The sequence below is a fragment of the Petaurus breviceps genome, unplaced genomic scaffold (genome assembly GCF_028583685.1).
Source record: "Petaurus breviceps papuanus isolate PSGF00001 unplaced genomic scaffold, PetGlider_PUasm1.0 90825, whole genome shotgun sequence".
Classification (NCBI taxonomy): domain Eukaryota; kingdom Metazoa; phylum Chordata; class Mammalia; order Diprotodontia; family Petauridae; genus Petaurus; species Petaurus breviceps.
This window is the reverse complement of record NW_027187353.1, coordinates 2,992,999-3,017,483: the sequence shown is the minus strand read 5'-3', so window position 1 is coordinate 3,017,483 and position 24,485 is coordinate 2,992,999. Positions and strand designations below refer to the sequence as shown.

At 46.9% G+C, this 24,485-nt stretch overlaps 1 protein-coding gene across 1 annotated transcript in view; it reads left to right on the top strand.

The window, feature by feature from the left end:
* The window catches only part of SNX33 (sorting nexin 33), a 21,061-nt gene extending 5,539 nt beyond the window's left edge, over positions 1–15,522 (top strand). Inside the window, exon 2 of the mRNA XM_069071117.1 lies at positions 12,673–15,522. Within this exon, the coding sequence (XP_068927218.1) occupies positions 12,673–12,926 (254 nt within the window). The 3' untranslated portion in view covers positions 12,927–15,522. The remainder of the gene's footprint in view (positions 1–12,672) is intronic.
* Positions 15,523–24,485: the final 8,963 nt, after the last annotated feature.

Below are 24,485 nucleotides of genomic sequence, written 5' to 3'. Positions count from 1 at the left end.
TGTCCTGGAAGCTGGGCTCAGGATGGAGGCCTGGCCTCTGTGTCCTGGAAGCTGGGGGTTGGGATGGAGGCCTGGCCTCTGTCCTGGAAGCTGGGGGTTGGGATGGAGGCCTGGCTTCTGTCCTGGAAGCTGGGCTCAGGATGGAGGCCTGGCCTCTGTCCTGGAAGCTGGGCTCAGGATGGAGGCCTGGCCTCTGTGTCCTGGAAGCTGGACTCAGGATGGAGGCCTGGCCTCTGTCCTGGAAGCTGAGGCTTGGGTGTGGGGATCTGCTCTCTCCACACACCAGGAGTATTATCTGGGCCAGCTTCACACTGCTTTAGCATCTACTTTATTCTCACTCTTCTCATCCCTCTTCCTTTCCCTTTCCCTTCCCCTTTCCTTCTTTTCTTTCCTCTTCCCTTCTTTTTCCTCATCCCTCTTTTTCCTTGTTCTCTTTCTGTTCCCATCTGCTCTTCTCCACCCTCTTCTATTATCCTCCTTCATCTTTCCTTCCTTCTCTTTCCTGCTTTCTTTCTCTTCCCACTGTGGCTTTTTTCCCTTTTTTTGAGTGCCCCCAGTGGGGTACTGTGGAAAGAATCCTGGATTTGTAGTCAAGAGACCTGGGTTCCAATTCTCATTCTGGCTCCCTCAACGACCTTGGTCAAGTCACATCCTCTCTAGGCCTGTTTCCTCGAGTATAAAATAGAGAAGTGGGACTATATAACCTGGAAAACTCTCCTCCATCTAGAAATCTAGGATCCTAGGATTTTTCCCCTTTCCTATCCTCTCTCCCCCCTCCTTTTCCTTTGCCCTTTTCTTTCCATCTATTTCTCCTTTCCTATCTTCCTCCCTCCTCTTCCCTTCCCCTTCTTCTCTCTTTACACTCCTTTCTTCCATATTCTTTCTCCTTTCCTCAGTTTCCTCTTCTGCATTTGTTCCCTTTTGCTTTTTTTATCCCCCTTTTCTTCCTCCCTTTCTCCTTCTCCTTCCCTTTCTTATCTCCTCTTCCTGTCCTCTTCTCCTTTTTCCCTTCCTTCATTCTCATCTCTCTCCCCTTCAGAGAATCCTTTTGTGATTGAAGGAAGCCAGAATTGGATGAGATGGGAGAGGGGGCTGAGCTTCCTTACTCTTTTTCCCCTTTCCTACTTTGAGCTCAGTGGTCTAGACAGGAGTTCAAGCTTCTACTGAGTTAAGAAGACAAGAGGCCCCAGGAGCTGCTTCCAGATTGACCACCACTCACTGCCATGATCTTGGCCTGGTTTTACACATCTGTGGGTTGTGTTTCTTTATCTGTAAGGTGAAGGTGGACCTAAATGATCTCTGAGGTCATAGGGCATTGAGGTTTGAGGGACACCAATTGCTAGGAAGATATTGAAAGAAAATAGGGTGAGAACAGGGGAGCCCAGAGGGAGAAGCTGTGGGTCCTGTGGCTGGGGTGGTACTGGGCACCCCTCCTTTCCCATGGACTGGACTTAGCTCTAGGCCTACTCCTTTTTAGGAACAGCCCAGCTATCTCCTCCTGGGGAGTGGGGAAGGAGTGGAAGAATGACTTCCTCTGTTTCCCTAGAGCGGAGTCAACTTTTACAAAGGCATTGCCCCCTTTGGGTTGTTGGTCTCTTTCTGTTCAGACTAGATCATCTGGCCAGATGTGACTGAGGAGGGGGTGGTGTCTCCTGGGATGGTGGGTCTTTGGGGGGATGGGCAGACAGAAGTGAGGCTCTGGGCAGAATTGAGCCTTACAAGGTCACACAAGAGCGAGAGCGGGTGCCTGACCTGGCAAGAGCTGGTTAGACCAGATCTCTGTAGGTTGGTATGTTCCTTCGTGGGGAAGGTTGGGGGTGGGTGGGGGCTGGCTGAGCAGCTGCTTGTATGCTCCTGCTCTCTATCTCTCTGTCTCTGTCTCTGTCTCTCTGTCTCTGTCTCTGTCTCTCTCCAGGTGAGATCAGAAGCCTTTCTGAGAAGTCTGTTGGCTGTTCTCTTCCTGGCCCTGGATCCACTTGGGAAGTCAGGGCTGTCTCTGGGGATATTTGGGGCCTCTGAGTTGAGGAGACAGTCTGGGGTGAGAGGAGCCAAGCTTGGAGTAAGAAGAGCCCTGGGTCTGAGTCCCAGCTCTCACTCTCCCTAGCTATGTGACCTTGGGCAAACCAGAGAGAAGACTTCTGGGAGCCTCAGTTTCTTCATCTGGAGAGTAGCAACAACAATGATAGTTGTTTTAAGGAAAGTGTTTTGTAAACCATCAGGTGTCACAGAAATTAGAGATAATATTATTAGCTTCTGAGGCTGATCCCCTCCCAGTCCTGTGAAGTCAAGCAGATGATTTAATAATCCACAGTAACTGGGTTCAAGTTGCAGTGGAAAGAAGTCAGGTAAAGGCAAATTTCCTGCCTGTGGGGGTGGCATCTTTCAAGATGGCTCCCAAGCCCTTCTGCCATGACTGTCCAAAGGAGCCGCTGGTCATAGCCAGTTAAAGAGGGTTAGGCCTACCTGGGAGCAGGGCAGGCACCAGATGACACCCTGGTCTTAGGATTTTATGTGGGTTGCTTTCCTTCACATCTTCCAGAGGAGGGACCCCACAGAGAATCATCTGTAAAGAACCAGGGGGATCTAGGCCCAGGACGAAGGGAAGAGCTCCCTGGGACAGCCCAGACCTCTGACTTCCAGCTCTGGGCTCCCTCCCCTCTGCTGTTGTCCAGGGTGGCAGGGTTACGTTTTTGGTAGGGGTTAGACTTTTTTGTCTTTTCATCTTTCCCCTTAGGACCCCTTAGGTGCAGAACTTTGGGCTTGTAGCCACTACTCTGACTTGGGGGACCACCCACTACCTCCCCATGTAATAGGCCTTGGGGGAGAGGAGCTTCTTATCTACAAGCACCCATTCTCCAGGCTGAGAAAATAATTGGGGGGAAGAGAGAGACAGAAGGGAGAGGAGGGAGATAGAAAGGGAAAGAGAGAGAAAGAGAAAGTAGGGAGGGGAGGAGAGAAAGAAGGAAGGGGATAGGTGGGGGGCCGCATGAGCCAGAATATGCATTGAAACTTTCTAGCTTATACCTGTCTGGATCCTGTCTCTGGAGGCCCCTTCTGCCCAGGTATTTTTTTCTGACATCACAGGCCCTTTAGGATACACAGGTGGGGAATCCAGCCTGGCTTGTTTTTGTCCAGAAGGGAAATCTTGAGAGGGTTGGGGTGAGGGGAGTGTTGTATTGGGGAGAGCACCTTGCCCCTTTAGTCCTGTTTTCCTAGAGAAAGGAAGGACCAGGGTCCTGAGTCCCTGAACACTTGACCTTAGAGCCATCTTGTCCTGCCTATTGTAGGTCTGGAGTGAGCATGTGAAAGGCAGCAGTGAGGAAATGTTTGGAAGCTCTCTTTCTAATCCTTGCCCAGCCTCAGTTTACTTCTCTGTAAAATGAGGTTATTGGACTAGATGAAGGCTTTGATCCCCTTCCCATATCTGACATTCTGTAATTCTGTATCTGCTAAAACAGTAGCAGGATTACTCCTGTGACCTCCGAAGAGGCGCAGGCATGTTGGATTGTCATGGTATCCAGAAGGCCAGTAGCTCAGGGCCAGTCACTGGGGAAGATCCCAGCAGGAAAGGGAAAGGGAGGCCTCTGGAATATCATGACCCTGCCCTATAAGCCCGACTCTGCAGCAACATCCAAGGAAGGAGAGGGGCCAGGGAAAAAGCTAGAGAGGGCTTTGTTGGCCCAAGTCCACCCCTTCCTTTACCAGAGGAAGGAAACCAGGCTTAGGGAGGGTGGGAGCCTTTGTGGAGTCCTACCAGTGACTCAGCAGGCTGGGGTCTGGACCTGCCTTCTGGGAAGCAGAAGACTTCACTGCACCAATGTCAGGCCCAGCGTAGGGGACCTGCCCTGTAACCGAAGATCGGCCCACAGAACGTTAGTGCTGGAAAGGAGAACCTACATGTTATCTAGCCCATTTTACAGATAAGAAAACTAAGGACCAGAAATTAAGATCGGGGTGGCTAGGTGGCGCAGTGAATAAAGCACCGGCTCTAAAGTTGGGAGGACCCGGGTTCGGTTCTGGCCACAGACTTAATACCCACACAAAAAAAAACTAGCTGTGTAACTTTGGGCAAGTTATTTAACCCCAATTGCCCTCCAAAAGGCCAAAAAAAAAAAAGAAATTAAGATCATACAACTAGTTAGCAACAGGCCTGGGACTCACTTCAATCTGAGACCTTAGGATAACTTAGATCTTTGTACTAGAGACAGCTATTGATGCAGTGGATGGAATGCCAGGCCTAGAGTCAGGAAGACGGGAATTCAAATCCTGCCTCAGATACTTATGAACTGTTTGACCCTGGGCAGATCGCTTTAGCCTTTGTTTGCCTCAGTTTCCTCTGCTGTAAAATGAAGAAGAATAGCTGGGGTTGTGCAGATCCAGTGAGATGTTTGTAAAGCACTTGGCACATTGTAAGTGTTTAATAAGTGAGCTCATTTCCTTCATTCTTTCCTTGCCACTGGACACATTGACAGCCTAGTGCCAAATTTGCATTGAGGAGAAGCCCAACTTCTAGACCCTACTTGCAGTTTCCTTCCCTCCCCTTTGTCATCAACTTAAGCCAAATCGTCTGACTTTTGGAGGAACCGAGTTCCTCTTTCTGATCTTAGCACCTTCAGATTTGTGGCCCTCTCAGACCTGGGCTTCTTCTTCTGCAGTCCCAAAGATGATAAGTTGGAGGATGAGGGAGTGAGGAGATGGGACCCTGAACCGAAGGAATCCTTGCTTTTGGAGGCTCTTTCTTAGAAAAGGAGGGAACAGTCAAGGCCTGAATGGTGCTTTGATTCTCAGACTTGTAGCCTGCCCTTCTGGCTCTTTTTTCCCAGGACTTCTCAGCAAGGATTGGTCTCTGGTCAGCCTGTTTAGCATCTGAGCCTTTGGAGATATTTTTTAGAGGCAGCACTGGTCTAAGGGCAAGAACCAAGGGAACTAGAGGACCTAGATCCGAATCTTGCCTGGGATACTCATCACCTGAATGACTTTGGCCAACTCGCTTAACTCCTCTGGTCTCCATTTTCTTCATGTGCAAAATGAAGGTTTTGGACTAGATCCTAAGGTTTCAGTTTTTAAGTGTCATGGTCCTATGAGATCTTGGAGTCTGAAGATTATTGGATTTGGAAGGGACCAAAGAGGTCATCTAGTCTAAGCCCCAAGAGCAGTCACACCTCTCTGCATGGGCAGGACCCTATCCTACCATCTGGCCACAGTGAGAGATCAGGGATGGGGCAGATTGCGGAGGCTGGTCTCACTAACTCTTTTTATCCATTTTCTCTCTTCCTCTACCCAGCCCATGATAAACTGAGTGCTAGATCTCCCCAGTGAGAGATCATGGTTGGGGCAGGCTATGTGGGCTGGTCTCACTAAGTCTTATTGCCCATTTTCTCTCTTCCCTTACCCAGCCCATGATAAACTCAGTCTTAGATCTTCCCAATCCCTGCCCTCTCCTGCCCTTTGTTTCTACTGCACCTCCTGAAATCTTTGTCCATTGTGGGATGGTAGAAAGACTATAAGCTCATAGATTTAGAATGAGAAGAGGCCTGGAGGTTATCTATGGATCTCTGCATGTAGTTAGAGGACCTAACTTTGAGCTGTAAAATACAGGAATTGGACCAGTGACCTCCAAGGTCCAAATCTTTGGTCTCATGAACCCACGATCCTAGATCTCGTCTTCTCATTCTCCTTCCATCTTATGCTCACTGAAGCTTGGCTCTCCCTTGGAGATAGCCCATCTCTTGGCACCATCTCCAAAATGGGCTGCACTGTGACCCAGGGGGAGGAGGGGGAGGAAGGGAAGTGGGCCCTACCACCACTTTGCAGACCTTCCCCAGGCCTCCAAGTTCCTGAAGCTCTTCACTCCAGCTGTTCCAGCTTCTGTTTTCCAGTCTCCCAAACACTCAGCCCCACACGAGTGGCCATACCTCACATCCTCTCCTCCTTCTCAACCAGCCCTGCCCTGCCATAGGACTGAATGTGGCCAGGCACCAGCATTCCTCCTTATGGCTGTCTCCTTATCTACAAGAGTAATGTCATTCTTACATCCTCCTCATGCTCAGGTCCATTCCCCTGCTTCTGAGTAGGGCTATATCCAAACTTGTCTAGATAGAGCACAGCCTGTCCTATTTATTTTGTTTTTATCATTTTAAATTTTTTTGTGGGGCAGTTGGGGTTAAGTGACTTGCCTAGAGTCACATAGCTAGTAAATGTCAAGCATCTGAGGCCAGATTTGAACTTGGATCCTCCTGACTCCAGGGCTGGCACTCTATCCATTGTGCCACCTAACTGTGCCTATACTGTTTATTTAAAAAAATGTTATATTGATATCTTTTGATCACAACCACTTTCCCACTCCCTTCCAGATTGAACCCTTTATTTGGTTCAAAGAAAAACAATCAGAAACATCTGCTACAGAAACTTTGTTGGGCAGTGTTTACTCGAGTCTGTCCCCATGGTCTTCCACCTCTCTTCCAGGAGGGAGGAAGTATGAGCAGTGGAAAACTTAATGGAGAACCTTATCGAGGAGATAGTGAAACATTCTTCCCAGTAGCGATCATTGTGTTTACTTTGTAGAAGTCATCGTGGCACTTTTCTTAGTTCTGCTGTTTCACGCTAGAGCCATTCATAGGTCTTCTCTGACTGGATCCTCTTCATCATTTCTTCCTGCACAATAATATTCCATTACACTCATATTTGTTATTGTTGCTGTTCAGTCGTTCCCATCATGACTGACTGTTGGTAACCCCATTTGGGGTTTACTTGGCAAAGATACTGCAGTGGTTTGCCATTTCCTTCTCCATTACATTCATATATCATTTATTCAGTCATCCCTCTGTCGATGGATGCCTTTGAAACAGCAGCATACAAGAATCCCAACGAAAATCCTGAGCCAAGGAGAGACTGGCTTTTGGGTTTGCTTCTCCCTGGCTACCTCAACCAACAAGTTGACTGATTCTAGTCCTGGCTTTGCCCCTGATTCCTTCTGAAACTGGGCAAGTCTTTCCCCTCTGTGCAGAAATTCTCATCTGTGTAGTACATTTTGAGGGGCATTAGGGTGATTTGGAGGTGGGAGCTGCTGGGGTCTAAATATATCTATCAAAATATCTCTTACCTGTCCAAAGAGCTGAAATTCCATACTTTAAAAAGTCTTCCTGAGGTAGTTAGGTGGCGCCAGCCCTGGAGTCATGAGGATCCAAGTTCAAATCTGGTCTCAGACACTAACTCTGTGACCCTGGGCAAATCACTCAATCCTGTTTGCCTCCAAAAAGAAAAGTCTTCCTTGTGCCCAATTTGTGCCTCACCTCGTGCCAGGCTGTAAGGGGACAGGATGATAAGATAATGGACCGTCCCTTCAGGGAGCTCCCAGTCTAGTTGGGCAGGTGGGCGTTACCTATGTTGAACAGGATTCAGTGCTAAACAGTGATTGAGAGAGAAAGCCTTGTGGGCTGAACTGGAGAATGGGCTAGAGAAGTGGAGCCTTAAACTCGATCTGAAGGATTTGGATAGAAAGAGAGGGACACTCCTAGCAAGGGACACAGCCCGGGAAAATGCTCAGAGTCAAAAATGAATAGGCATGCATGGTATAGACCAGGCTGCCTGGAGGAGATGGGGTGTGAGGAAGAGACACAGGGCAGTGGGAGGTGAGAGCTGAGAAAGGGATGAAGCCGACTGTGTAGTGGGCCTTAAGTCAGGGTCTTCAGAAGGCCCTCATTGGTGGCAGATCATAGGATCAGAAAGTGAGGGCAGACAGGGACCTGCATTTTACAGTTGAGGAAACTGAGCCCCAGGGAGGTGAGTTGGGATTTGAACCTGGGTCCTCTGACTTCCTTGGCCTCTGCTCATTCTGCTGCCTCATACAATAACCCAGCAGCATGTGGTGGGAGCAGGAGCGCAGCAGAGGAGAGAAGTGTTAAGTTGGGTAGGGCATAGCAGCATAGTGGCATGAACATATCTGGCATTTTTCGGCTTATAAACTAGTCTCACAGGACCATGTGAGGCAGGTTGTGCAGGTATGGTTACCCCCATTTTATAGATGAGGAAACTGAGATTGAGAGATGTTGATTCCCCTGCTCGGGGTCACACAGCCAGTAAGTGTCTCCTGACTCCCAAGAACTGGGTGCTCTTCTGCCAGAACCCACTGCCTCCCAGGGATTCACTCAGTGGAATCAAGGGCCAGAGTGAATCAAGTCCACCCATGGACACTGCCTCTCATTTCCTTATCTTGTTTACCCTGCGCTGTTAAGTTTGGCATCAACTCATTGGCCTATACGGAGCCTGCACTTTTCATCCTGCCTTTCAGAACCTTCTACCAACAGGCCCCACCTACTCTTCCAGCTTCATTTCCCATGATTCCATTATATGACTACCCACTAGCCAGCCAGGTCTGGCCTCTCCCTGTTCCCTAAACATACATTCAACCTACAAACCTTTATTTATTAAGCACCTACTGTGTGCCAGGCACCACACTAGGTATTTGAAACCAGATACAAAAGTGAGACAGTTTGGGTCCTCAAGGAGCTTACTTTAACAATGGGGGAGTAAGAGAAGGGGGCAGGGGGCAGCTAAGTGGCACAGTGAGTAGAGCACTGGCCCTGGAGTCAGGAGGACCCAAGTTCAAATTCGGCCTTAGACACTTAACACTTACTACCCGTGTGACCTTGGACAAGTCACTTAACCCCAATTGCCCTGCCTTCCCCCCTCCAAAAAGCAAAAAATAAATAAAAAATAAAAATGAGAAGGGGAGCCCCTAAGCATTAAACTGAATCAGAGATGAGAAAGGAGATTTCAGCAACGGGGAATATCTTGTTAGAACCCTCTGATGGCTCCCTTCCCCACTGGAAATTCCTTAAAGGCAGGAACCAGTAGGATTTCATCTTTGTACCTTCAATGCCTTGCTTATAGGAGGAGCTTAATAATTGTTTATTGAATTGAATTTACAAAATCCCCAGTTCAAGCCTCACCACCTCTAAGGAAGCCTTCCTTGACCATTCCAACCAAACCTCACTGAGCTCCCTCTCCCTCCCTTCACACATCGGCACTTTGGAACCAGTGTTGTATTCTAGCCCTCTCCCAAATCCTGGCTCTGACCCTAACTTGTCATTGTTCAAGCTTTGTCTCTCCAGATAGACTATAAGCCTCCTTAAGGCAGAGACTTTTTTGCCTCCCCTTCCTGCTGTACACATAGTAGTACTCAACAAGGCATCACACACCAAAGCAGGAGAGCTTTGGGGTCTAGGTCAGCCCCTCCCCAAACCATCCATCTCTGCATTCACAGGAAGGGCAGTCTAGCCTTTGTGTGGAGTTCTTCAGAAATGGGCAACTGACTTCCTTGGGAAGCAGCCCATTTCATTTGGGGAAAGCTCTGTTTCTTAGGGAGTATTTTCTCATGTTTGTAGAGTCATAGAGTGCCAGAGATGGAAAGGAACACAGAGTTGGTCTAGTCCAGCTTCTTCATGACAGATGAATCTCCTCCACCAGGCCCTGGTCAGTTTAATCATCCCACCTCTTCTTGGAGACCTCTAGAGACGGGGAGCTCAGCTCTCTTCTCTCATTGATCCAAAACCTTTCCTTGTAACTTCTCGCCATTGCTCCTCTTCCTGGCACCAGGGACTAGGCAGAACAAATCTAACCTTTTCTCCAAATATTTCAAAATACTGCTCCTGCCCTGCCCCACCTTATCCATCTTTTCTCTCTTTAAACATCTGTACTCCTCCACACGGCATCAATCATCACAATTGTGTGACCATGGACAAGTCATTTCACCCCAATCTGAAAGATGATGATAACCACTGGTATTACCCACCTCCCAGGGTTGTTGTCAGGGTAATATAAGATAAAGTACAGAAAGTACTTAGCAAACACTAACTCGATATGTGGATGTCATTTTATTAGCATTACTATTACGGAACAAGCCAATCGCCTTATTGTATGGATGAGGAAACTGAGACCTAGGAAGGGAAAGTCACTGGCCCTTGGTTACACGGCTGGTAAGGAGGAGAGCTGAACTTGAATCCAGTGCACCATCATGACTCCCCGTCACCTTCCTTTTTTGGAATGATATATAATAATATTATATATTATAATGTATTAACATAATAACATATATATTATGATATATCAATATAATTGATTATTTATTAATATAACAATAGCGTATTATATCATTATAATATACTAACATTATATTAACATAATAATATATATTGTAATAATATATTAATTTTTCGGTCCCTTGGGTCTGACTTTTTGTGACCCCATTTATAATTCTGCTAAAGCAGACTAGTATTCTAAGTATACATAAGTACCTATTCTAAGGGCAGATAGAAAAATAGACAAGAGGTGGTACCCTTCTGGGGCAGCTCTCACTGGGAGAGAGAGTTTTCGTTTTGGACCAGACCTCTTTCTTTGCCAAAGCAGATAGGTGACTTCTCTGCATCCTAACAGAGATTTACCTGGGCACTAAGAGGTTAAATGAGCTGTCCAGGGTCACACCATTAGTAGCATCAGGGGCTGGGTTTAGTCCAGCTCCTCCCTAACTGAGGCCAGCTCCCAATCATCACACCTGGCTGTGCCTGGGGCTAGGCAAGAGGAACATGATGGTTGCCTGTGGAGATTTGTAGGGCTGCCACATGGACAGGGATTTAGACTCACTCTGCTTGGCCCTGGTGGGGCAGACTTGGCTCTCTGGAAGGAAAAACTTCCTTAGAACTGTTCACAAGTGGGTTCCCTTTGACTGGAGGTCTTCGGGCAGAGAGAGTCTGGATGGCGAGCCGCTCACTGGAATATCACAGCGGGAATTCTCTCGCAGGTTTGAGTTGGACTAGACCGAGGTCTCTGAAGTTTCCCTTCCAATTCTTGAGACTGGGACTATTTCACAGTGTATGCTTTGGCTCTTCTAAAGCTTCCAGATACAAGGTCTGAGCAGAAGGAAAATAAATCAACAGCTAAGACATTCCTAAGAACGATTTGGCTCAGAAAATGCTGTTTGGATCCTCTGTGCGCATAGACGGGCTTGGCAAACCCCACTCTCAGCAGGGTCTGAGGGGGTGAGGGTAGAGGAACCTACCAGGAGTCTGCAGAGTGGGTCACCCTCTCCCCTCGCCCATCTCTCCACCTTGTCATTTCTGAAAAAGCAACCCTATGTTGGTGTGACTGTGGTCCTGTTTGGATTTTCATAAGCCAAGTTTCAGTCATTTAGGCTCACTGGAGGTGGGAGGGGAGGGGGACGGCCCAAGTGAGTTAGTGCTGATGGCTAATTCGACAATAGGCTCAAGGAAATGAAGTTTGATCACTTTCAAGAACGCAGAAAAACCGGAACTGCCTCAACCACTTGTCACCTAGTGAATAGATAAAAATGATTTGTACATAGTTCTGCAGTACTTGAGTATAATCTGCTCCCCTGCCCATTTAAAGAAATAGCAATATCTCATATTTACATAAAAGTGAAATGTAAGGTCCGTGAGGGCAGACTGTTTTTGTATCCCTAGTGCCTAGCCCCACTGAATAGCTCTAAGAGATAGGGATGTAACAGAGGTATTATTATTTTACAGCTAAGGAAACTGAGGCCCTGAAGGGACTTCCCCACGGTCATACAACTTGTAGGTGTCTTGAGACAGAATTCAAACTCAGGTGTGTTCTGAGTGTAGGTCCAAGGCTCATTTTACTATCCCTCTCCTATTTCTTTTGATGAGAGTACATCACCTCTCTCTCTCTCTCTCTCTGTCTCTTAGGGAACCCTGTTTATAATATTGCAGATTTTGAACTGGAAAGGACTTTAGAGGTCATCTAGTTTGATCTTATTTTATAAGTGAGGAATCTGAGACCCAGAGAGGTTAAATAATTTGACTATTGTCACACAGAGACAGAACTGTTCTTTAAACTCAGGTCCCTTGACCTCAAAGCCAACACCCTTCCCTTTGTTGCACCTATGGAGAAAAGCCATAACTCATTCAATTGACACAAAGTCATAAGATCTGAATTAATATGACACCACTTCTTTCATGGTGGTAGACTCTGGTTATTTTGCCATTAGCCATATTAGGAAACAGGCTCAGAGGGCTTGTCCAAGGTCAGGTCGTGAGTTATGGTAAATTAGCAGAAAAGCTAGAATGGGGCTAGAAACCAGGTCTCCCAACTCCTAGCCCAGGGTTCCATCCACCACATATCACTGTCTCCAAAAAGTAAGAGTTTTTGATACATCAGCAAATACTTGTTGACAATTTACAACATTACTGGCCTTGTGCTAGATTATGGATATGAAGGGACCAGATCTAAGGCACCTCCCTGCCCTCAAGGAGTTTGTCTTCTTGTTGGAGAGGTCAGTCATGCACACATGGAACAATGAGAAGCCACACAGAGCAGTGGGTTAGGAAATTCTTATTTCTGTGTATTGTAAAGATGGCAGGTCACTGAGAGATAAATCACCTCTCAGGTGCCTTCCATTTTTTAAGTCTACAATTCTGTGACCGTGAAGCCATAGAATGATTTATGAGTGTTCTCATGAAGTGTTTCACTGAACCCAGCTGGGTATGCCGAGTGCTGGCTCCTCTAGGAATAGCCGGAGGAGAGGGCCTGCTGCCTGTCCTCCCTGAGTCCCCAATCTGTTTGGGCAGATAAGAGTTGATTATGTACACAGCCCAGATTCAAAGTTTCTCCTCCCTTCTCTGCTCTCGTGGGGTCCAGGTGCCTTCGCCAAGGTCAAAGAGAGCCAGCGCATGAGTGACGAGGGCAAGATGGACCAGGACGAGGCCGATGGGATCCGCAAGCGCTGCCGAGTGGTGGGCTTCGCCCTGCAGGCCGAGATGAACCATTTCCACGAGCGTCGGGTGCTGGACTTCAAGCACATGATGCAGTCCTATCTCCGGCAGCAGATTCTCTTTTACCAGCGGGTCAGCCAGCAGCTAGAGCAGACCCTGCGCATGTATGACAACCTTTAGCCCTGTCCCCTCTGCCTCTCCTGCTGAGCCTCTGCTCCAACCTTCCCCTTCCCCAATGCAGCCTTGGCAGCACAGACGTCTGCTCAGGTAGAGAGAGAGCCTCTGGGGGCTTCCTGGTAGGGATGGCCAAGACCCAGCTTCCCCTGCCCCTTTTGTATGGTCCCCCTTTCCTTTGTAGGTGTATGTCTGCCCAAGGTAGTCTGACTTAATGGCATGGACTTAGAGGAAATTAGTCCCCTTCTGGGAGGCTGGCACAGCGACTGCCTTGATCCCTAACTAGAGCAGGGCTTGTCTCTCTCTGCTTTGAAAAAGGGACTGAGAGTAGGGTGAGAGCGATCTGGTTTCTAGTTTTGAGTGACCCAGCTTCCTCTTCACTAGAAGTGGGAGCAGAGGCGATAGGGGAGGGAGACCTAAGGCCATGGTGGCCTAGAGAAAGAGCCCAGGAGAACCTGCTCCCCAGCCCTAAATCCTTACCTGAATAAAATGACATGTCATTCCTAGACATCCCTGGATAGGATTATGGGGCAAATCCAAGCATCCCTTTCTTTCTGCTGAAAAACCTTAAGGCTTCTTCACCTGTCCTTCCCTTGAACCACAACCACTGTCTCCCTATGGCATGGATTCTGGCCATTGGCTCCCCTTTGTTACAGGAAATCTGGCCAGAGCCCAGAGGAAGGGTGAAGACTGGGGGGCATGAAAACTGCCCACAATCTCTTAACTCTCCTTCCTTCTAGTCCGGTTCCCCCTGGCCAATGGGGTATAGGAGATACTACAGTCTCTTAACACCAGGCCCCTTGGTGGGGTTTTGCCAGGGGCCCCTAATGCTTAGGTGAGGTCTTTTCCCTGGTTTCACCCCGGAAAAGATGGTTTTCATCTTTTTCCTTCTCACCTAACACCACTGAAGGTTGTAAGGCCCCCTGTGGGAGCTGCCTGGGTGCTAGCCCTGATCAATATGCTTGGCGGTCCTCTGCACCCCCAACCCATAGATAACCCTGGTTCTTACTCTGGAACTGAACCTCCCTAATATTCGTGCCCACCAGCTTATAACCCATGGGATTAGGACTCAGATGGCTTAGATTCCACAAGGCCTTAGAAGATCCCTTGAGTGCCTTTTGATCCCCCTGAATCTCAAGCGTGGAGAGAAGCTGCCAGCTGTGTCTACTTGTGAATGGCAGAGAATCTATGGGACAGAAGGAAGGGCAGGGGAGCTCAGCTCCCCTCAGAGTCCTCCAGATGCCCATCCCCTCTTCTCACATGCACTGTGATGCTAGCCTGGCCTCCCTGGGGTCTGGCAGAGATGGTCCTGGTTGTTGTTTACATCCCAGTGGGAGCTGCCCACACACCCTGTAGGTTTTTGGGGGTGGAGGGGGTGAAGGGGTGCCACCTGACCGTGGCCACACAGGCAGATGTGGGCCACAGCTTGTTGGTGCCCCTGTAGGCCTTAGGCAGCCCCTCTTGCTTTTGTTCTTTTTTTTTCTCAAAAGAACTTTTACAATTAAAACAGCAGAGTTAAATTTTTTTCTGAAGTGTTGTCCTGCTCCACAGTCCCTCTGCTGATAGGTGATCATGAAAGCTAGAGAAGAAATAGCAGGGAGGGGGAGAGATGGGGCCACAAGTGTGCCCTTCTCTGGCAGTAGGGGCCAACTCGTTGGTTTCTGAGCAAGGTATGAGGTGGGGGAATGCATAGCAGACTCAGCTACAGGGAGAGGAAGGAGAATGAGAAGGGAGCAGATGGATACTTCTAGATGCCGTATCATAGAAACTTGTGGCCCTGGGCTTGTGTGAGTGGCCCAGTCCCACCCCCAACTACCCATATGAAATGAGCTCTGGCTGGATTTGCAGGGTGGAGAGGGAGTGCCTAGTGCCAGAGTTGAAGATTGAGAAATACGGTAAGGCCATCCGGTCAATCCATTTCACTGGGGCCCACTGAATTCGACTACATTGTGAAGGAGGCAAGATAAGATACAGGCCTTGGACCTTGGCTCCAGGGGGGTTGGGGGTGTAAAACATTAGGGGAACCATACAAGATGGTGCTGTATGTCGTATCAGGCCTGTGGTTTGAACAGACACACAGGAAGTATGGTGGAAGTTCCAGCTTTGCCATTAACTTTATAACCTTGGATCGACCACTGGGCCTCAGTTTCTCTATTTGTAAAGTACAGGGGGCCATATTTCTAAGCATCTTCCAGCTACTGGAGCTGGGATTATACAGGTGCCCTGAGGATTACAGATTCATACATCTGGAGCTGGAAGGAAATCTCAGGAGAGACACAGACCAACTCTCATTTTTAGGTGAGAAAGCTAAAGGCCAGGGAGATTGTGGTTTGCCAGTTACTCTGGTAGTAGAAGCCAAAGAGGAAGAAGATCTGTATGGATTGGCTTCTTGGAGGGGGGTAGGGCTTGAGCCGGCCCTTCCAGAATGAATTGAGTTTGGCTAGGTATAGAGGAGGGGACTCCAGGCTAGAATATGGTATGAAAGAATGAGGGACAGGTGGGGAAGGTAGGAGATTATAAAGGGGAACTGTCCGTATGTTGTCAGCCCCTAACTGGAAGGATGGAGTTTCTTTTCTATTAAGCAAATAAAAAATCATGAGCTTCCTTTGCTTCACACTGGGGTTACAAACATTAAAAAAACAAAACAAAACCCAAAACCAAAACAGTTCCTGGCCCCAGGGAAAGGGGGATGTACTCAGATGAGCAACATAGGGTGTATGGTGTAATAGCAAATTTGAGGAAAGAGATCATCCTTTCAGCTGGGGAGGAGGGGGAATGAGGAGAGGCCGGAGCTCGATCTGTAGCAGAAAAGGACCCCTGGATTTGGGAGTCATTGGACTTGGGTTCAAATACCAGCCCAACAGCGGCCAGTTTCCTCTGTCGCCATGGGTAAGTCCTTTAACTTCCCCGTGTCCCTTGTTTTCTGCTCCACGAAGTAAGGGGATGGATTTCTGGAGGAATGTGGGACCCAAAGTGGGAAAGGGTGAATATCGTGGCTCCCCAAGGGAGCCAGGAAACGTCTGGAGTGATTCCCGGCCGCCTCACTTCGGAATTAAACCATTCGGGATTTTCCAAGAAACCCGCCCACCGCTCTCCACGCTCAGTACAGTTCCTGGCACCTAGTTAGCGTTTAATAAATGCTTGGCATCCTCCCCCACCCCCCTTCCCTTCTGCCTGCGCCGAGCAGGGGTGGGGGCGGGGTGGGCCGGTGGCAATGAGGTCATCCTCCTGGCCAGCTCCGGGGCCCCGTCACGTGGCGGAGACAGATGTGCCGAGCCCTGGGGACTGCGGGCGCTGGCCCCATCGGCCTTTCTCTGGCTCTCAGTGGGAAACAATGACGGGCCTCTCTCTTTCCCAGCCCGGGCTGGGGGCGGGGAGGGAGGCCAGGGACCCGGGATGGGGCTGCGGACAGCCCTGACCCGGGAGGGGCCCGGCTGCTGGGTGTAATTGAAGGAGGATGCTGAGTGTGGGCCTTTGTGACACCCCTCCCATGCCACCACGTGGCTCCGGGGGGATGGGAGAGGGCCAGGCCGGGTGGAAGGACAGACTGACTCCTGGTTTCTGGCCCGGTGTTCCCCTCCACCCCCACCCCCAGAGATGGTGCTGCGCCAGGGATGGAAGGAGAGGAGGAGCCCCTGGACCCAGCCTGCTCCTCCCCCGTGGGGTCAGCCAATCGCCAGGCTGTCGTGTCCCCTTTTTCCCCCCCCCCCCCCCCCCCAAAACACGCTGACACATCGACAAAGCCCACGTCCTCACACATCCAGAAACACACACAAGCAAACCCGGCCCCTGAAGGTCTTTGATTTTGGAATTCTAATGCTCTGTGACATTGCACTCAATCACAAGCGCAGTCCCTTTTCTGGGACTTGCGGTGCCCTCTCCATCTCCCCACCACTCGCACTCCGCTCTCCAGTGACAGCAGTCCTCCGCTTCTCGGTTATTTTCGCAGTCACTATCATGCACCTATAAGGGGCAGGGGTGACAAGCTTGATCACAGAAGCCCCTTCCTCCATTCTGTATCTGATCCAGAGTGGGAAGGAGGCTTGGGGTCCAACTCCTTCATTTTACAGATGAGGAAACTGAGGCCCATAGGGTTTATAATCTGCTCAGGATCCCACAGGATGGGGAGGAGAGCAGATACCGAGGCTGACGCTGCAGGGCCCATCCGAGGTCCCTCTCCCGAGCCTGACCCCAGTCACCCCAGGGCGCAAGCCTGCTCCACAGGAACACCTGAGCCGCCGCGGGGGAGCATGCCTTTGGGAAAGAAGGCTCCAGTCCCGTCTCCCTCCCTTAGCTCTCCCCAGCAGGAGTTGGACCAGTGGGGTGATCGGGCCGTGCCTAGACCTGTCCCGAGTGGCAGGGTGACTCTCAGGAAGTCTTCCTTCCTCCGCGCCAGGTTCCTCTCTCCGCCCTGCCCGCACCCCAGGGGCGTGCCTTTGGATTGATTTTCGCCCTCTCCACCAAAAACAAACAAACAAAAAACTACCTTCCAGGAATCTCCCGGGTCCTGCCCCGAGACACAAAAAGAGGAGAAAACACTGGCGAGAAACCACCCAAAACAAGGCCAGGGTGGGGGCAGGGACAACGTGGTTCTGATTAACATTCCCGGCCCTGCTTCGGAGCATGTGAGGACTTGGGGCCCGCCCTGCCCCGACCCGCACTTTTCCCTCTGCTGACTCAGCACTCCCCAACCGCCAGGCCTGCCCTCCTCCCCAGACAGACCACGCCCCCTGCCCTCTTTCACCTGTTGCCCCATTCCCAGCCCAGCCGATTCCAGACCTCAGGACCACAATGAAGGAGCAGAGCCCCCCTGCCTTAAACCAATCATAGGAAAAGGGAAAAAACCAAACAAACCTAGAGCTGTCCAGAAAAGTAAGGAAATCTCCCACAGAGCAGAATAATTGCACGGGGAAGGAGAGGTCTGTGATGTTCCAAATAATTTATATGAAAACCTCCTTTTGTGATGTTCAGTCGCAAAGCTGAACACTTTATTTAAGAAAATAGGTTGACAAATTTGAAAAATCCTCCAGAGAGGACAACCGGGACGGAGAGGAAGACCCTGAGGATCTATCTGCTGAAGAAACTGGAGGCTGTTTAGTCTGAGAAGGAAAACAGTTAACGTGGACGGGAGACCTGCCTGCCGTTATTTGCAAGGTCAACCCGAGAGAGCCAGTAACTTTTTCTGCTCGTCCCAGGACCCTCCCCTCCCCCTTCTCCCAAAGGGGCGTTAGAAGCAATGGTTAGAAGTTGCAAAGAAGCCTATTTAGGCTGTTTAGGAGGAGAAATGGGAAAATGGAATGGCTTGACCAGGAAAATGATGGGCCCTCCCTGGGGGTCTTCAAGTAACGACTGGATGACCCTTGTCAGGAGGCAGACTGTGGAGGGGAATCTTTTTGGACCACTGAGGTCCTTTCCATCTCTGAGATTCTGGGCTAATAATAAACTTGTATAACACAATCCCTCTGTTGTATAACACAACCTCCCCCTTCCCCCCCAATCTTTATGGACTTGGGGCTGTTTTCAGCTCTAATGACCTAAAGCATTTCAGCACAACTAACCAATACATCATTTTAATGTGACAATCTATACAGTTTTCCAGAGGGATGGTTGATCACCTCTGCACAGAAAGGAAGGAGAAAGGTACATTTTCTCAACTTTCTACAACAGTTTAAACTATGGAGTCTGAAAAATGGATAATGATCATCATCATTTCTTTGTTATTGTTATTCTAAAATGTTTTTATAAGCTTTAATAGCTTTACCTGGCACTGAGACTTTTGGGGACATACAATATTTTGTTTTTATGTGATCTTCATTTCCAAATATGCCCCTATCCTCAATCCAACAAGCCAAACCCAGTAGCAAAGTATAAAGGAGAAAAATCAATTCATCTAAACCAACAGACACACCAATTGTTTCTGAAAGTATATGCAGTATTTAACACCCATAGTCCACTATCTCAGCCAAGAAAGGTAGGAAGTAGAAACTTTTTTCTAAAGCACTTTCCTGTACAGTCTTCTCTTTAATTCATCCTGTCACTCCTGGGAAATAAAAAGGATGTAATTACTTTCCTCCTTTTACTGGTAAAGACAAGATTGGGAAATTGTTTTCATCCTGTGCCCCAAAGCAATAAGAAACATCATTTCCTAGGAAACCTAGGATCTCTAGAGGGCATGTGGTTCTGTGAGACTAGCACTAGCTCTGGGGTCAAAAGTACTAGATTCAAATATCGCTTCTATCTCATACCACCCATGCAACACAAGGCAAAGTCATTTCATCTCAGTTTTCTTATCTGTAAAAGTCAATATAGTCCTTGATAATGAATGATCTCTATGGGGAAAATGGGTACACAGGAGTAATAAAAAAAATAGCTTGGAAAATGGGGTTCAGGATTAGAAATGAAATAGGCCCCAAACTTCCTGTATATATGAAAGAGTGGGAAAGTGCTGGACACTGTGAGCATTGAATGACATCACACCAAAAAAATGAAATTGGCTATATTTAAACAAGAGGAAGCAACTGTGAAAATCAGAATGGTGTAGTAGAGTTGGAGAGCCTGGGTTCAAATCCTGATTCTGCTATTTGCTACCTGAGTGACCATGGGCAAATCCCTCCCACTCTCTGAGCCCAAGTTTTCTCCTCTATAAATGAGAATGTTGGACCATTTGATAGTGCTATGCACTCCATGCTCATAACAATCTTGGGGGAGAGAAAGGTGCTATTATGGTTCCCATTTTACTGTTGAGGAAACTGAGGCAAATGGGTCAAGTGACTTGCCCAGGATCACGAAGCTAGTAAGCGTCTGAGGCCAAATTTGAACTCAGGTCTTCCTGACTCCAGGCCTAGTGCTTTAGCCATTGGGCCACCAAACACTGTTCTGAATGAATGGCCTGGTTCCTGAGGGAGATTTTTTTTTTCCGAATTTTTTTTTTCCTAGCAGTATACAGTCAGATAATTAACTGGCTAGCATAAGGGTCAGTATAAGTGTAAAATCAGAAGAAAGGAGAAAGATGGGTTGATATCAGAGAATGCAGTTACTCCAGCTCCAACCCAACCTATTGTTTTAATTTTAATTTTAAATTTTATTTTTATATCATCTTCACTTCCAACTACATCCTTCCCTCTCTCCTATCCAGCAAGCTATCACTTGCCACAAACCTAGCAAATACACCACCCCAATCTAATAGTATATGCACTTTTCCACCCCAGTGAGAAAGGCAAGAGGGAGGTGCATTTTCTTATCTCTCCTCTCCAATTGAAACTTTTAAAACAAACTATGGAATCTGGAAAATGGGCAATCAGTAATACTTATCTTCAATTCCTTGTTATTATAAAAATGTTTATATCACTTTCACTTCTAAATATATCCTTTTCCCCTTTCCCATCCAAGGATTCATCCTTTGTAATAAATAATTTTTTTTAAAGAGAGAAAAAAACAGTTCAGCAAAACTAACCAATGTGTCCATTGAATTTGACAGTGTATGTAAAATTGTAAATCCATGTTGGTGCACTGGGCCTGGAGTCAAGAAGACCAGAATTCAAATGCTGCCTCAGACACTTATTAGCTATATGTGATGCTGGACAAATCACATATCCTGTCTGCCTTCATTTCCTCAACTATAAAATGAGGTCCAAAATAGCATTTACCTCCCAGAGTTGTTGTTTGCATCTTGTAAAGTGCTTAGCACAGGGCCCAGTCCCTAGGAGACCCTTAATAAATTCTTGTTTCCTTCCGTCTTCCCAGGACTCTGCAAAGAAGGGATGTAAAGAATGGCCCCCTTTTTTTAGAAAAGAAAAAATAGTCACCAAAATGAAGGGGTCAAGAAAGCCCAGAATCAGATTTAGCAAGCAAACATTTGTTCTCCAGATAAACATGTTGTCCTGAGCAACACCACTATAGGATACAAGCTCACTAGAAAAACATTGTAAAGAAGGAAGGAAGATAACAATACCGACTCTCAAAACAGTGAAAAGTAATGGAGGGGAAAATGAGCCTTCAGAAAGCTTGGCTTGAGAACCAGCTAAGCCAGATCATCCCAAGTGTATTTATAGATGAAGCTGATTTGATTGCGTGAACAGATTTGTCCGCCTTCTTATAATGATCTACCTTCATCATTAGTGATGGTGGACCCCCCACATGTGGATTTTACCACCTCAGTCCCTGCTGTGAAGAAGCCATCTGGAAGAGAGAAATCAGGAAGGGCAATTGAACTAGACCTAATATATATATCCTGAAGAAATTGATGCAGGAAGTAAGGGCTCTCAGGGTTGGATTTTCAAGACATTTTAAAGAGGAATACTCTCCATCTTTCTTAAAGAGAGGGGGGGGGGGGATGGAGACAGAGAGAGACAGAGAGAGAGAGAGAGAGAGATGATACCATCCACCCCCAAAGGTGACTAAGAAGGCACTTGTAGCCATCAGCCTAACCCACAGAACTCCTTTCTCAATTCTATGAACTCTTTAAGAGAATGATGGTCTAGCAAAGGCTTACTTGATGAAAACATGAGAAGGGAAGAGGCAGACTTTCATAAATGATTTCCTAAGGCAGGCCACATTTTCCCAGTCCCATACTTGACTAAGAGGTACAGAGAATGCGATTCTACTAAGTTTATTTTTGAGTTCATTTTTATTTATTATTTATAAATCAATTAATATTTATAAAAATATAAACTAATAAATATTTATAAACTAATTATTATTATTTATAAACTAAGTTTGTTTACCCTTTGAGTAAAGGATTGCCTTAGGAACTCTGTTTTTAAAGAAGGTATTTACCTTGAAGAAATTTCAAGAAAGATGTAGAGAAAATTTTGTTCTTTATTTTCCCCTTTTTTGGAGGGGGGAAGGCAGGGCAATTGGGGTTAAGTGACTTTTCCAACATCACACAGCTAGTAAGTGTGTCACGTGTTTCAGGTTGGATTTGAACTCAGGTCCTTCTGACTCAGGTCCTTCTAATATACAGAATCAGAAAAGAAAAGGGATTTCCTACTATGAAGGTGAACCTCAACTTAAGTCCCATGTTTCATCATTGCTTGGAGGTGGACCTTGGTTCTTTTTTTTTTTTTGAGGGGGGAAGGTAGGGCAATTGGGGTTAAGTGACTTGCCCAAGGTCACACACCTTGTGTTAATTGTCTGAGGCTGGATTTGAACTCAGGTTCTCCTGACTCCAGGGCTGGTGCTTTAGCCACCTAGCTGCCCTGGGACCTCAATTCTTAAATAGTAATAACTAGCATTTATATAGCACAAGGTTTGCAAAGTGCTGTGCATATATTATAGCCTTTGATCCTTCCTGTGATGTCGGTGTTATTCTTATACCCATTTTGTAGATGAGGAAAGTGAGACTGAGAGAAGTCTTTTCTTTGTTTCATGAGTTGCCATGGCCCAAAAGTTCCATACCTCTTATCCAGTTTACTAGTGATGAGCCTCTTTGGACTTATCTAAGCTTGTCTTTGGACCAGCACCAGGATAGTATTGTTCTCCAAATCTTCCCAGCTTACTAAAAGCTGCCATAAGTTATTCCACTAACATAGGCTTTGAAGAGTAAGGTAATGTTGGATTTGGGGTAGGAAAGATTGAGTTTGAATCCTGTCTCAGACACTTATTAGCTGTGTGATCCTAGGCAAATCATTTAACCTGTCTGTCTTAGTTTTGGCTTTTTTCTATTTTGGATCGGGGAAGGCAGGGCAATTGGGGTTAAGTGATTTGCCCAAGGTCACACAGCTAGTAAGTGTTAAGTGTTTGAGGCCAGATTTGAACTCAGATCCTCCTGGCTCCAGGGCTGGTGCTCTACTCATTGCACCACCCAGCCACCCCCATCTTTGTTTTTTCATTTGTAAAATGGAGTTAGGAAGAAGAGAACAACTATGAGCCAGACATTGGACTCTTTGAAGGAAAGAGAATGCCCTGGGGCTGATAAATAATTGCCACCACAATCAAGATTAGGTGAGAGATTTGGACAGTGTGAACCTCAAATAATTCATGTAGAGGATTCAGAGAAGCATCAGAAAACTTTTATGAACTGATACAGAGTGAAATGAGCCGAACCAGAAAAAACCTGCACCTTCGCAACAACCGTGGAAATGTAAGGAACAAAAACCCTAAACCGAATGTCATATAATTATAATGACCAAATTTGTCTCCAGAGAAGAGTTGAGAATTATAGAAGCACATAAAAATCTTTTTTTAGTTCTCTATAAATATCAACATAAATGTTTTTAAGTTCAAAAAGACCTTTCCAGACTGTTTGAAGGTTTCCGTGTCTGAAGGTGGGTGAGGCTGGGGAAGAAAGACTTTTCTTAGGGAAATAGATTCAAAGCCATAACCATAACTTAGAACAAAACAAGTCAAGTTACTAGGTGCCAAGCACCTAAGTACTAAGCAAAAGGGGATACAAGGAAAGGCCAAAGAAAGATACTCTCTGTCCTCAAGGAGCTTTTGTTCTAATGGGGGAGAGAAAAAGGAAAAAAAAAAGAAAAGAGAGCTAAAAAGCAGTGGGAGGGGGATGGAACACAGTAGAGAAGGAAGTCAGGAGCCCAGAGAATAATGAAGCAATGCACATGGCTGCCTCAAAATGAAGCTTATGGACATGATCCATGTGGAAATACGTTTAGTAGGATTGTACATATATAGCCTATATCAGATTGCTTGTTATCTTGGGGAGAGGAGAGGGAGAGAAAAATGTGGAATTCAAAGTCTTATAAAAGTGAATGTTGAAAACTATCTTTACATGTAATTGGAAAAAATAAAATACTATTAAGTGTGTGTGTGGGGGGGAGAAGGGGGAAAGAAACTTGTGAAAGGAGCTGGCCAATCAGAGCAAGGGACCCTAGGGGCAGAAGGATCTTCCTGGGTGAGAAGGCTGCAGGGTTTGGGTGGAGAAGCAAGTTAGGAGCTAAGCTGGGAGAGAAATGGGAGAGAATAGAGGGAACCTCTTATTTGGGCGACTCACCCATCTGAAGGCAGTTTCCAAGGCTTTATCAAAGGCAGGAGATCCCTTTCTTTCCTCCAGGAGACAGTAGAGCAGGAGTGCAGAAAGTAAATGAGTAGTGACTATTCTGTTCTGGCATGAAAATCCTGAACTGCATCTGAACATATTACGATCTTTTCCTTGTTCAAGATTCCCAGAAATGTTACCTCAGATGGTCTTGGGGAGGGAGACATGTCAAAGGGCACAGGGGAAGTATGTCAGTTTGGACTTCTCTCTGTCTCTAAGCTAGAAATGGCACAGATAGTAGATGAATGGTAAATTTATAAATTTAATTTTAACTAATTAAAATTAAATTAATTGGTTAGCTCAAATTAATAAATTTAAATAAATGAAGTTTAATAAATCAATTTAGTAAATTAATAAATGACAGACTTGGTCCAAAATCACAGAGATCAGTATTAAAATATTTTCTAGGACTCAAATCATTCAAAAAGCATCTATAACCTGCCAGGAACAGTGCTAACTGCTGCAAATGCAAAGACAAAAGTGAAATAATTTCTGCCCTCCAGATACTTATATAGTAATCTAATGTGTGTGTGACAATATGTGTGTATACATACATGCATGTACACTTTTAT